Source organism: Amblyomma mixtum, chromosome 3, assembly GCF_055824585.1.
Source record: "Amblyomma mixtum isolate Tamu chromosome 3, ASM5582458v1, whole genome shotgun sequence".
NCBI classification, from domain to species: Eukaryota; Metazoa; Arthropoda; class Arachnida; order Ixodida; family Ixodidae; genus Amblyomma; species Amblyomma mixtum.
The window spans coordinates 240,358,621-240,373,591 of record NC_143014.1 but is presented as its reverse complement, the minus strand read 5'-3'; the positions used below and the strand labels follow the sequence as shown (position 1 = coordinate 240,373,591).

At 45.4% G+C, this 14,971-nt stretch overlaps 1 protein-coding gene across 1 annotated transcript in view; it reads right to left on the bottom strand.

Annotated features, from left to right (window-relative positions):
- The window catches only part of LOC149354138 (la-related protein 7-like), a 38,702-nt gene extending 29,525 nt beyond the window's left edge, over window positions 1-9,177 (bottom strand). The window contains exons 1-4 of the mRNA XM_089583078.1: window positions 8,767-9,177; window positions 8,559-8,637; window positions 8,136-8,236; window positions 2,109-2,354 (exon numbers count right to left, since the gene is read on the bottom strand). Of these exons, the coding sequence (XP_089439204.1) occupies window positions 2,109-2,354; window positions 8,136-8,236; window positions 8,559-8,637; window positions 8,767-8,898 (558 nt within the window). The 5' untranslated portion in view covers window positions 8,899-9,177. The remainder of the gene's footprint in view (window positions 1-2,108; window positions 2,355-8,135; window positions 8,237-8,558; window positions 8,638-8,766) is intronic.
- Between the last annotated feature and the right edge of the window lie 5,794 nt (window positions 9,178-14,971).

Genomic DNA, 14,971 nt, shown 5'->3' with positions numbered 1-14,971 from the left:
TTCACTTGCGAGAATTGCGCAGCAGAGGGTATTTTCATTTGTTCATCTTTTGAGCTTATAAGGGGTGAAATTCAGTCGAGATAGCTTTACTGTTTTGCCAGCATGGTGCCGCTGTTCGCATAGCGTCAATATTAAGGCATAGCACAGCTAAATGTCCTGATCGCGATTGAATAATGCCATTTGTGTATTGTTGACCTTTGGTGCGCATTACAGCACTGTATCGAGGTCTACTTTAACATAGTAACATAAATTTTTTTCCAACTTAACGGTCACCTTCATCAGCGGTATACATAATGCCTTAACAGAATGAACCTTTTATTCACATACACTACAGAGAGCAGAAAGACAACTGAGTGCCAACATATGAGCTGTTATTGGCTCGACTTTTTGCCTGCACTGGTTCGGCATTTCACATGTACAGTTGCTCAGTTTGTTTGAACGTGCTGCGACTTCAGCATGCTTCTGCTGACACTCGTGAAGGTGGTACCCCGTCTTGCGAAGCTGTAATTGTAGCTTGTGCAGCGCAGGATTGCAGGTGGGCTTTGCAGTTTGACAGGATTTGTACAAACTGCACATAAACGGAAAGGTGTCATTCCAGCCAGTGCCTTTTTTTAGTGTTTAAAGCTCTGGCATACTGACACAAGCAAGCAATCTATGATGACATTGAGGTTCATCGTCATTAGCTGTGTCTGTAGCGCCGTCGATGGTCGGGTAGTTTGGGCAGGAGATATCCGGAGCATCCGCTGCTGTGCAGCTATCCGGTGCAATACGGCATCGCTTTGCTGACAGCTGAAAGCGTGGTTTGTTCTTCGTTAAGAACTGCGGAATCCCTTCGAGAACCCTTCAAACAGCGTCAGGCTTTGGCCTTGGGCAGCTCACGTTGCAGTGAAACAGCGCCCTTGTTCACAAAGAACTCTTCGTGCCGAACGATGTCAGTGGCATAGAAATGTTTCTCACAAATGTGCACGTACGGCGAATCAAAGGAGAAGGCACCAATTTCATTTCGGAGGATGGTCCATCTCCACTTCTCTTGCAGTTTGGAGCCAGACGGGAAAAGAAAAAGTTCACATGTTTCCGCCCTTGCCTATGTAACCGGAGTGGCCGCGCGTCATGCAACAAGGTGAAGCCATCATTCACAGCACGCGCTCGTCTCACAACACAGGCATTCACATACTTCTACACTGCTCCTGATAAAATGCCGGAACAAGAAAGTGACGCAACGACACATCGCAAAACGTCACTTTCAACGCACAGGCGACCGCCCACGTGCTCGCCAAAACATGATCCTCGGTTGATGGCAGCGCCACCGCGCGGCCGCTCTGGGCAGCGTACCAAGCTTCCCCATTGAGTTACGGATAAGTTTCATGACCATGAAGCTACTGAAGGACTCTGGTTTGATCTAGAGGTTTCTCACTCCTATTTTACACGGCATTCTCAAGGGCACATTTCAGTTATTCAACAAAGAGATTAGTTTGGAGAACCTAAGAGTAAAAGTGGTAGGTTAGACTGTTGAATGAATGACAGAGAAAGGAAATCAACCAAAGCCGAGCTTTTCCCTTAAAGCAATTACTATAAATATAATTGCTATAAGATGAAAACTTGGCTTTGCCAAAGAGACACTGATCATTTGACAACCTAGCACGGTGACTTGCAAAATGTAATAAGAGGCTCCATGATTATGCTATGTTGCAACAACTGTAGGTCTAACATGATGGCAACAACCAGACAAGAAAGCAGTAGATTGATAATTGTTCTGTGATGAGTGGTGTTACCACTCCTGTACCAACCGTTTCCAACTGCACCTCGCACATTGCAGCCCCAAGAAAGCTGACATCTTTAGTACATAAAGCTCATGGGAAAAAAACAACAACATATTCAAATCTTAACGCCATCTGACATACAGAGTTAAAAAAACACCATAACAACAAATGGCAAAACTGGAATGCATATGGTTGCTGACCAACACTCATGGAGCCATTAGCACACCTGCAGGTTGCAATATGCCATCTATGCATTAAGAAAACATGACGAAGGCATGAGATTCACCAACAAGACAGAAGGTGCCAAAAAACCCGAAACAAAGGTGCGGTTTTAACTTTGAGATGTACCTGGCAGGCCCTATCGACATCTTCGGGAGTGGCAAACTCAATGAAGGCAAATCCCTTGATACGGTTGTTGTGACGGTACCGTGGAAGGCTCACGTAGAGCACCTGTCCGTGGCGGCTGAAGACCCCCTTCAGCCATGTGTGGTCGGCATGCAGTGGCAGCCGCTCAACATACAAGGTGCACTCGTCCACATCGGGCTTTCCTGCAAGCTCAGCATAACGCCGCACTCGCTTGCGTTCTTCATCCATCTGCACAATGGTAACCATCAGAAGAGAACAAAAACATAAGCATATTCAACAAGCCAACATCACCTTTTTTTTTCCAACTGGCCTTAAAAATAGTCAGGACAGTAAAAAAAATTAGTATAAGCTAAAATTAAATAAAATGGTCACGGTAAGTTAATCTAGGAGCGCTCTCAATGGTGCACAAAAGCAGTGCAAAATGCAAATAACAAGAATAGACCACTGTCACTGCGGTTGCTTTCGCCTGACGTCTGCTCATCGAGTGCTGAGTTGGGCACAAATTGTAGGGTCAGCCGTAGAAGCATTAGCAGTAGAAGCAGCAGTGATGAATGCTTATTCATAAGAGACTGGATGAATGAATGTCATCCTCAAGTACCTCATAAAGAGTTTTATTGCCAGTGAGCATCTACTGCTAGAATTCAGATCAGGGCATATTTCTGTGTGAGTGAAGCACAACCCCATAGCTCAGCGCTCGGTGTCACCTGAACGGCACACAGATGCACCTTAATTAAAGAAGTCGGGCTAGTTAACTGGCTGCAACGTGGTAACTAGTGCTAAAAAACGCAAAGGGCAATGAAAAGATACCGACGGAACACACACTAGACATCAACTGCCTAATATGTGTCCTGCTGGCATCTTTTCGTTGTCCCTTGTATTTTTTAACGCTAGTTACCATGTCGCAGACAGTTAATAGGTGCACCTCTGTCATGTAATGCTGAGTGCCATAGTTTTGCAACATTTCACAAAAAGAACTGACACGTTCATACACTGCAAACATAACACATTTTACAGAATTGTAACATACATGAAATGCCACAGTCAGTCCCAATCATCCTAAAAAATGAATTGCTTTAGGCCTGGCAGACAAAGCTGCAACATCAATACACCACTGTTCAGCACACCAACGCTGGTTTGATAATAAAACAGTGAGTTTTAATACAAACTATCAGCTCCAACTACACAAGGCAAACATCTGAAACAAGCCAGCATTCCATCCAGTATTCATGAGGGCTTCAACACAATGTTCCAAATGCACGTTTCAATATCTCTACTACTTCTGAGAACTGTTACTATAAAACGCCTACTATAGTGGGCTTTCTGTTGGGCTCTCAACACGTGTCAGGAGACATGGAACTCCACCAAGCACTGATACTATACACGGCACTCCGAAACTATTCTCAATACAAATACAGTACACACGAGTATCTCTACCCAATGCATTCCCTCACTTTTCTATTAGAGACACTCTGGCATGCTCCTCTAAATCCATTACCAAATATGAAAAGTATTCAAGAAGTTTTGCCTCTTGGGCCAAAACTTTTTCAATACCAGATGAAATAGAAAGACTTACATCCAAACGAACATCTGGGATATCCTCTTTTCCAAAAGCAAGTCTCTTTCAGCACTATTGCACTAGTCCCTGCATGCCACGGTAAAAGAATAAGGGCGGCTGTTTTGGCTCACCTACCTTAACTCACGCCAAAGGACTTCCAGGTGTTTTCCAAGAAGAACATTGGTTGAGTATAAGCTATATGTTTGACAATGATGCAGTAAGCCACTGGTGTCATCAACAGCCATCCTCATTCCTCTATGATATCATGCAAACACTACAGGATTTCTTGCTCAACTGGAGATTTGTTGAGTGTATTGTGTTGGGTTTTGTGACACATAAGCAACTAAGGCTTATCATGCACCAAACACGAGGTTAAAAATGTATGTTTGTTAAGATGAAGGAACTGAAGTTTCAAAAGCTATAGAGTTATGCCTCGTTGATACGACCCCCGTTAATATGAAAGACTTGAATTATGGACAATTTTTCTGGGGACCAAACTTTTTCAATGTATTTACACATTAATATGGAAACTCGCTGTCTGACAATGGACAGGGTGCAAATATACAAAGCCCATTGGGACCTATGTACATTTCTGTCCCTTTAACATGGACAGCTATGAGAACAAAATACCGAGTGCGTCTGCCAGGTGTTCCGCCCTTTGTGTTTTCATTGCAGAACCCCAGCGATAAGCAATGCAAAAGTGCAAACGCTATAGCCAACAGCCCACTCGTAAGTAAACATACTACTTTTTTTTTTTTTTTCATGCTTCACCCCTTTGCATCAGGGCACTGCAAAGAAGCCACCATAGCAGGGGACTGCTGCTGCATTCCAGATCTATGCAGCGTGCCCCCACATTCGGCCCACTCGTGCCCATGGTGTCCTTAGTGAAACCATGTTAACATCTGCCATGTTGAAAAGCACACAAACTATACTGTATTTTGTGCTTGGAAACTGCTTGTTTTGCAATTAGCTGGGCACAGTGCACTGCAAAGAAACCAACTCAGGAATGAGGAAATTTCTCAAGTTGTCAGATAAAATAATCCGGATGTAAGCTAAATTAATCTACACACAACTCAGTTTAATCTGATTGCCAATCATTTATTCCAAGTGCCAATGCATTTAACCTGAATAGGTCCTTTCGATTTACCTGCACTACATTAACTGGTCCTCACGGTGCTGCACCTTGTCATTCGTTTCGGTGGCACAACACGGCGCACTCTGAACAACACAATTCATTTCAGAAAGCTGCAGACGCTGTGCAGGTCTAGTTCAGGAGAAGTTTAGTAAAACTGCACCTCCACAGTGGTCAGTACCGAAATTGTGCAGATGCAGCAGCCATGGAAGCAGACGATGGCTTGCGCGTTGTGATAAACGGCAAACAGACTGAAGTTATTCCACTCATCGACAAGAATGGTGCCTCACCAAAGCCCGACCCATACAGAACGTCACTGGAGCCTTGTTTATTAGGGCTCCACCTGAGAAGGCGGCTATGGAGAGCGACGGTGGTTCTCGCCGGCAAATTGCACCTCTCGACGGACCCGTCACCAGCATCTTTCCTTTAGAACCAATAAAGTTATAACAATACTCGACATCAGGCATATTAAAAAAAAGCAGAAGACACGTGAATGCAGCATGGTGCAAGTTGTAAAAATCATGTAACATGATGTAACTTGACTCACGCACACCTCAGCTGCGTTCAGTAAAAGAACACATATGCATTTCGCATCAGCTGCCGTGAGCTTGCATTGAGGCAGCTAGTTCACAGCAACACTTCGCTGCGATGTACTGTTTAAAAATTTTTGACGCGGTTCGGGATGTCGGTGGCAGTTGAGGTGGGCAGCACATAGCTGGCTGCAATTTGCTGCTGATGCCAGGGCTAGCAGACGCTCAGGCCTGCACTCAACCATTCGTTTTGGACGCAGTCAGTGCCAAGCAGCACTTAAACTCCCAGAACTGGCACTGCATGCTTGCGGCACCGCCGCTCAACTTGACAGAACTGATGCAGCAAGTGCAAGCGAACTGAACGAACCTAATCCACCTCAAATAATACAAGCACGAGCCAATATAATCTGAGCATCAACTGAATACATATCTTTAATCCAGTCACCCACTAACGTAATCTACATGTGGAAAGCGAACACAAGGAGGTAAGTGCAATGCACAGTGTGCAAATCTTATGAATTAAGCGAAGCTCAGCTGATTATTATGACCATGCGGTACCTGTGCAACACCAGTGCCTGATATTTCACATCCGTCGTACGGCTTACAAGCAGTTTCACAAATGTGCAATTATAGAAAAATGTAGTCTTAGTACAGGACAGCAACAGAAGGCGCTTAGCACGATAACTGGCTCAAAATGATGTTTGGAGAATGAACGCACACATATGCGCCCTCAACCATTTCTATATATCAAAGGTAAGATTGTTCTCTGTATGAAAAACAATTTTTTTTTTATCTTACACAGCGCAAAATTTAGTTAGCAAGATTCAACACTTGGGCCTGCTGAATTTTTTTAAGAAATGAAGTTCCACAACAGAGGGCAAAAAAATCTTTCCACAAATGGCATGTTTGCACCTGAACTGCACAAGCGCCAGATCGTTGTGCATGCTGGAGAATGCAGCACAACAGAATGGAGTTGCCGCATCCTCGCAGACAAGAACACAAAACAGTATGGGTCTTTTGTAGGGTGGCACACAGTGTTTCCTGCTAAGAAAAGGAACAATCTGGAGATCAGAAGCAGGGCCTGCCAATCAAGCATTCTGATGCACCAATGAGAACACTAGCCTCCTAACGCGACAGGACGAAAATACTCCACGTGCCCAGGCATGAAGGAGAAGTGCAAAAAATGGCAGACATGCTTAGGATCAGCGTAAAAATGGCAAGGTCCACTGCAGCAACTGATACAGAAGCATTAAAAAGAGGTGGCAGTTGAAACAAATATAGCAATAAGGTTGTGGCTGCTGTTTAGAGATACACACTAAAGCAGATAATGCAGGTCGAGGAGTTGCCCAGAACTACAAATCGCACAATCAGTGTGGATCATCTCCTGGGTGTACACAACTATTCTAAGAAACTGTAAACTGACCCAGAGACCAGTCAACCTTCAATCACCAGGAGGATGTCAATTAAGTACAGTCACAAAGCATATACAACAGCCACATTACAAAGGACCACTTGGTTTCATTTCAACATGATGAACTGCTCTGGAACAACAGCAGCATGTCCTAATCTCAGCATATATAGCTGCACAACAGTCACTCAAAGCCCAATAACAGTGATGCGATTTGCTGAAAAGCGCTCTGTAATCAAGCTGAGCATCAAAGTGCAAGAAAAAAAAAATTGAAGAACTGCACCCTCATGAGAGAAGCTGGAGGAACTGCACAGTTCACGATTGAAACTCACACCTGCCTTGCCATCACAAGGCCCCATGACTAATTTTCAGCCAAAGCCTTATCTCCTTGTTTCAGACACGCAGAAAACTGAACAGGTAAAGAAACCAAATTTAATCAGGATACAATAAGCCATAATACTCCATGAGCCAGTGTTAAGTGTCGTGCTACATATACAGTTTACTGTCTCTGTAAACTGTCAGGCGCCTGCCCTTTTGCGCAAATTTCACCTGCTGCCTTCCTCTGGCATTCATCATAGTTACCGCTACCCTCTAGGATGCAAGCAGCTACCATATGAATCCCTTTCCATCTTATTACTCCTGGTCATCAGACTGGCTGATGATCCATGACCAAACTGTTGGACTGGCAATGTGCAAACCCTTGTTGCATACACAGTGCACCATGCGACTACTTGGCTACCTCACGCAGTTTCTCAAGCAGCTTTGCCAGCAACAGTCATCTGGACATTTCCTCAAGACTGTGATGTCTCTGCAATTGTGAATGCTGCACAACAGATGTAATAATTCATGCAAATCATGTACACCTCCCCCGAAATAATTTCTTTAACCCCCCCTACTTTCCTCCTCCCCCTTTCCTCACACTATATTTCTGGGCCTCAGGTTTCGGTTGGCAAGCCTCTGCAGTATGAGTACCACTGCCTCTCTGCCACCCGTGCACAAATGGAGTACCTTCCACGAATGCAGGATAAAGTATTATCATTATTATTACTTCTACTCAGGCGACCCACCAATCAGTTTCGTAACACACCAATGAGTAACATAACCAGCAGCTGATGCCTGTGAGGTTAAAGTTGAGTAAAGTAACATCAAGGTTTGCTCACATTAATTAATGCCGATGATACACAGGTACCGCAAAGATGTACCGCAAAGATGTGAAGTGTCATAGCAGAGACCCGGAATTCAGCAGCTCTCCTTCGCCACTGTCCATTACTAACTCAAGGACATGTGAAAGGGCATGGAATAGGTGCAAAGATGTGTTCAAAGCACTCTGGTAATAACGTCATATTCTTCTGCAAAAACCAAACTGCAGAAATAATTTTTTCACCTGGAGCAACCTAGACGTGGCTATGGCACCTGCAATGTCTTTGACATCCACAGTAAGAGCCCGGATCTTGCGGAAAGTCAGGAAAACCGCAAGATCGACATCTATAAAGAAAAAAAAAAAACACAGGCAAATGTCAGAGCGCGGAAACCACGCAAGAAGCGCGGGAAAAGCCTCGGAATTGGCAGGAACTGACACCTTGGACATACCAAGTTATGCCACACGTTAAGTTAAATAGCCTACAGTTCCGCCAAGTTAGCTGTGGCAAATCCACGTTAAATTTTTGTCTTCCACATTCTATTTACCCCCCCCCCCCCACACACTTCCCTTTCATTTTAGTCACCCATAACGATAACACGTCCGACTACAAAAGAAAACGCGAGCGAAAATAGAGACCTCAACTATGACTTGGATGCGATCACTTACATCCTTCCTTGTCCTTCTGAACCAGTTCGTTCATGTAACGGTCCTTGCGAAGGTTGGCGTCACTGAAATAAAACTCCATCTGCAAATCCAAAATGATGGCGAAAATTTTCCGATTGCGGCGTTATTTCGTAAACTTTATCACAGACAACATTGGAAGAGAGGCAACACACTTATATTTCACGAAGCGGCACCGCTCACAGCATCTCACCTGATCCCGTATGCTTTTGAAAAGCTTTTTCTTACGCCGGCGTACTTTCCTTTTCTCAACCTTTGCGGTTACCCGCGGCTCTTGAATTTCTTGAACAGGCGTCGACTCGCTTTCTTGTGCCACTTCGCCCATGTCTCGGAACAACAACGGTGAGAATTTGGCAATAAACACTCGTAAATCCTGCAGTGCAACTGTGCGCGCAACTCAAAAGTACCGAAAGCACGCACTGCAGCGCGGGCGCGGGACTCAGCGCATGAACAACCATGCACGGCACAAGCACAACACAACAAACAGCGCCTGATTGCGGATGGATGCGGCTGATGTCTCTATGGTGATGATGATAGTAGAAGATAAAATAACAGCATATTGTATTCGTAGTTGTACTGCTGTATTACAAAGGTTTTTGTAGGGTTTGCGGTCATTAGCAAGCATAACATTGATAATAATGGTATGCAGGTGTGTCTAGCCTGGGTGTCGGCCTGGATCGCCTGGATGTAGAGCTATGCTAGCCACCATAATACAGCTTCAAGCAGCACCATGAGCAGCACCCTGCTATAACCTCATAGAGTTTCTTACTATTACCTAGAGGGAAAGCTGGCAAGCCGTCTATGGGAGTTTGCATGGCGACCCCTCGAGACCACTTCAGCCACCATGGGCGCTCAAAGCATCATGGGGCGGTGAGCTACTTGTTGCGGAACTGCAACTTTTGGCCAAAAAATAATAGAAAAATTAAGCTGTTTGATAACTACAAACGTCCTAATATTCAATATCTTGTCTAATGATTGCAACAAACGAGCAGAAAAGCATTTAAGTGCAAAGTTTGCCCAAAATAAGAGACGACTAGCTCTCCTATTGGCCAAGTAGTGAACACTATAAAAACTAATATTTCGTAATTAACAGGCGCACTTTTAAAAGTATATATGTTTTCAAAAAATATGTTGTTGCTTAAATACTAAAAGAGGTTTTTTAATGGCATTTCGGAAAAGTGAAACCTTTTATTGGCGTCGTGTGTCTATGCGTTTTCATTACTATGGCTTTTGCACACTGCGTTCGCGCGAAAGTTGTCTGCGCACACACGGACAGCGTTTTTGGAATGAAACATCTTAGTAATGACACTCCGTGTTCCCGAAAAACTACGACTGTTCCGCAACAAGTAGCTCACCGCCCCATGATGCTTTGGGCGTCCATGGTGGCTGAAGTGCAGCGCCGCCAGCTTTCCCTCTAGGTAATAGTAAGAAACTCTATGTATAACCCTGCCGCGTTACGTTAGCTACATGGAGTGGTGTGCCTGTACTGTAAATATAAACCTTCCCGAATTTTCTGAACAAAATTTCTTTCTTTCTGCTGTATTGTTGCGACTCGCGCATCATTGCACAGCCGCTGCGGCATCAACAGTAATAGAGTGGGAAGTTGAAAACAGCGGCTTTTTACAGCAGTTTTGATTTATTCGCAGATTTCACTGTACTATGGCGGAGCATTTCAAATAGGCTTCTAGACACCCTAATTTCAAATTAGTTCGAAACAAGTCTGATCACTTTGCATCAGTGTTGTAGGCGTTACCGAAAAAAAGTAACTAAATACGTTACTCGTTACGCTATGAAAAAAAGAACGCGTTACCGCCCTACGTTACCTGCAAAAAAAGGTAACGCGTTACCGTTACCGAAAAAAAGTATCGCACGTTTCTTTGCCGTTACTCCATGGCCATAAATTTTAATCAGAGCGTCTTCGCTGTAAGAACTGAAGATAATTTTATAAAGCTCCTACTTCATATAATTCCAACTTCACAAAGAAAACATAGCTGTACTCAACAAATTTATAGTAATTCAGGTGTGCTTCTGCTTACAAAATTACGCGGAAATTGTGTATCAATAAAAAAATGCTTAAATGTCATAGTTCTGTAAAAAATATATTTGCGAACATAAACAATTTTTTTTTACTTGAACCTGCATAATTATCGCAAAAATGCGAGTGTTTACGTCAAGGTGTTCAAGGTCAGCTTCGCTCGCTTAGGAACTCAATAACCAGAAACGTAGCCGCAGTTGCAGATAAAAACAGCCGGTTGACTGCAATCCCTTTTTCCGGGCTGTACCATTGCACTCTTTCGGCGCTCTCTTGGGACCATCTTGAAGTAAACTGGCGACATTCCTGAGTTCGCTCAGAAGAGGGAACTGCTTCCACCAAGAATGCGAGAGTGTCGACTGGGAACGAGACCTTTTGGTTGAAAAACAAGCTTACGCAGAAACTGATCGACTTACAGATTTCTGCAAATGGTCCACTGGTGGCTCGGCATGGAGAGTTGTGTGTGTGAGTGGTTTGGAGAGAAGACAAGTGTGATTGCGTGTTCGTGCTTTTTTTTTAGTTGAGTGCGTTGTCAAGGGCAGGTGTTTTTTGGCATGCATGCGAGCCGCAACAAGGGTCGTCGAGAAAGCCGGTAGATTTTGCTTATTTGGAACATTATTTTCGGCGTTTTTTTTTAAAAAAGAGGCGGAGGGAAACAATTGAAATAAAAAGTAACTAGTAACGTGACACCTCACGTTACCGAAAAATGTTAACGTAAGTACGTTACCCGTTACAGTTCCGAAATGGTAACGAGTACGTTACTAAGTTACCGAAAAAAAGTAACGCGTTACCGGTAACGCCGTTACTAGTAACGCGTTACCAACAACACTGTTTTGCATGCACCGAAACCTCATTACATAATTAGGCGTTTTCGAATTTCGCTCAGCCCGCCAGGTGCCCTACTGTTGTGTAGGTCGAAAATAGTTCTGAACTGAAAGACAAGTCTTAAAACAGAAACAACCTGCTTCCCGAAAGTTCCGAAATGCGGCGAACAAAGAGGTGAGGGCACCCCCTTTCCCTAATAGATGTTGATGCGGACGGGGAGGTACGGGGAGTTTGTTTTGTCTTGGCACTACCCTGGTTCACAGAAGACATCAAGTGGTGGGGGCTGACAAACCTACAGCGTCCAATCAGGGCTGCAGGAACACAACAAATAACCCCTCAAATATCTGAACAGTGCAGAATTATTCTGGAACAATTAATACGGTAATTGAACTGGCAGTACGGACTGGTGTTTTTCAGATACAGCGAGCATTCCAATCATTGGTTAAAATAACAGAAACAGCCCGCAGGGACACATCTCCGCGGAGGTGCACAGTAGCAGTAGCGGAGGGCTGCTGGGAAGTAAGTGCTCCGCCATTCGCAAACGTGGTGTCCGCCGAGTCGAATCATGTCTCCTGCGCTCCGTCCGTCGAAAATGCACTGTTAGTTTCCCCAAGCAAGCGAAGAAGTTAACCTTGAAATTCCCCGAATCACTTCCCATCGAAAAAAAAAAGGCCTAAGAGACAGCGCAGTACGCGAGGTCTTCAAAGCGTCTATTTCAGCGATAAAACGGATAAAATGGATTTTCGACAAAAATAACGCTTTGGAGAGTTCTTTTAGCGTCAGCGTTCAATATGTCCTAACGATGCAGTTAAAAACTGGAGGGGATACTTAAGCTCAGACTTAAGAGTATGACGCAATAGCGTTAATCCCATGGGTTAATGCACTGCCCTGCGATATGTCAGGTGCTGCCTCCGGTGGGGCTTGTGAGACCCACGTTGCTCTTCCCGAGCAACCTCTCACGGCCAATCATGAATTTAAATCCCACCTGCCATGGTGGGCAGTTAGCTCACAACCGGGTGGGAAGGCCGTGATGACATCACAAGTGACCCAGGTGGCGCACCTGCCACCTGGGTTGCTTCTCAGGATTTTTCGCTCACGGCCGACGACGTCGACGACGGCGCCGGTTTTTCTGCGACACGGAACCCTTATTGTTAAAAGAGCGCTTCAGAAGATGGGTCCTATCTCCGCCATCTTTAAGACATCTTACAACGGCAGAAGTTTTGACAGGCTCATCGGCCATGTCGTGTACGGGGTAGAAAACGGGTCATGTTCCTGCCCTCTTTAAGACATATAACAGACAACAGAAACTTCTGCGGAAAGGCATCTAATTATGGAGGGCTGTTTCAGTGGGCAGTCTTCTGTTTCGACCCCTATGCCCCTGCTATGTTTGCGGCCACCCGGTGCACGTTCCTGGAATGGCGCGCTCTCTCTTAAAGGGGCATATGAAACGGTGTCCACGGAGGGTAAAATTCTGGTAGCTAGCATCGCCAATCATCCTCGCTCAAGAACTTTTCATCTAACATATTTTACCAGAGATATCGCCGATTAAAACAACCTCCACATTTTCTCTTTCAAATCATACACCGGACCGAGCAAGAAAAAAACTGACAGCAGAGGGATACCGCGGCCTCTCGTTTGCAGGCGGCTGAGGGCGGCGCGGGAGTCGCATAGCAGAGCACAAGCTGTTGTTGGAGTTGAGGCTTCAAGACGGGAGTGCCGCTGAGCAAAGAGGATCGTAGGTGGCGAAAGGAGAATATGTTTATTTTACATTATGTACAGTAGCAAGTAGACCAAAGCCAGAAAATGGGGGAGGATCCTTCATTAGGTACAAAATTGACCTCTTTGCCTTCGCAACAGATGGTCATCTCTACAGAGCTGACAGACGGACCTTCAGCTGCCCCGGAAATGAGCAGTTCGCTCCCCTGAAGGTAGTCCTCTGCAGCTGGCTTACCGCTCTCAGTGCTTTCTTCTGAAACGCACTGCTCATATATAATCGGGCTCTCGTCCTTTGTCTCAGCATGGCGTTCGATACTGCGTTCTAACCCAACAGCAGCTTCACACTCTTCATACGCCAGCCTCTCCGAGGTAACCACAACCCTGGCTTGGTCACTGGCACCACAGTGACGCCTCAAATCGGAGTTGCCACGGTTCACAATTCCTAAAGGGCTCCCCTTTGTTTCCATGTCGAAACCTCTGCCTTTGGGGAAATTATCCCTTTCACACCCGTGCCGGTTAGTTGCTTGTACAGGCCCCTTTCTAGCGTCCTCGCGCTTAACTAAATCGGCCACGGTTCTTACTTTCACTGCACAGCCTCGATTCGGAGCTCTCTCATTTCTAAACCGTCGGTGCCGGTTAGACTCTATTTCTCGGCCCTTATTCGCAGGTTTGCGACTACCTGACTGGGCGACGGTCTGTTTAGCTAGCTTGGAAAGTCTCTCTTGGCTCGGCTTTGTCCGACGCCATCCGGATCCTCCCCCATTTTCTGACTTTGGTCTCACTTCTAACCACCATGTTGTAAAAATGTAAATAAACCTATTCTCCTTTCGCCACCTACGAACCTCTTCTCTCAGCGGCACTCCCGTCTTGAAGCCTCAACCCCAACACTGTGCGGTGGCGGAGCAAGGTTGAGGAGCAAGTCGAGCCCCAAACGGATGCCCTTAAGCTCCGCCATGGTGGAGGAGCCTAGAAAGGTGACGTACAGCCTTTGTCAAAGGTTTGGAGTCCAGGTGGTTTGCTTTTGAAACGCACTGTCTGGCTCGTAATGCATCTGCAGCACTCCAAATTTTCTGAAGGTAAGAAGATTTCTACTCCTTCCTCCTCCAATAGGTACGACTTCCGCGAATGATACAGAAGTCCCACTGCGAGGCTTAGAAGCAAACCCCCTGGGCTCTAAACTTTTGACAAAGACTGTACCTTAGACGAATATTTATGTAAAATATGCCTAGTCTGGGCCCAAATGAAGACAGTTCAGCTTTTCCCAACAACAAACTGGAATAAATAAATTTTCGCACTGGTGGCGCGAAAGCCTCTATCACCCGGTGCTTCGGATGGAACGACAACCTTGACTCGCCTAGCTCTGCAAATTTCACACGCTGTGTTGGTATGACATGACACATTGGCGTTGACACCGGCGAAACATTCCACAAGTACTGCTGCCAATCCCTGAGAACGCGATCACCTGTACCCAAGAGCACATGCACCCTGTTCAATTTAACTCACCTATGGGGCAGAAACGTGGAAGCTAACAAAGAGGGTTCAGCTTAAGTTAAGGACAACGCAGCGAGCTATGGAAATGATAGGTGTAACGTTAAGAGATCGGAATAGGGCGGAGTGGGTGAGGGAACAAACGCGCGTTAATGATATCCTAGTTGAAATCAAGAAGAAGAAGTGGGCTTGGGCAGGGCATGTAATGCAAAGGCAAGATAAACGCTGGTCCTTAAGGGTAACGGAGTGGATTCCAAGAGAAGGCAAACGTAGCAGGGGGCGGCAGAAAATTAGGTGGGCAGATGAGATTAAGAAATTTGTGGGAATATGGTGGCCG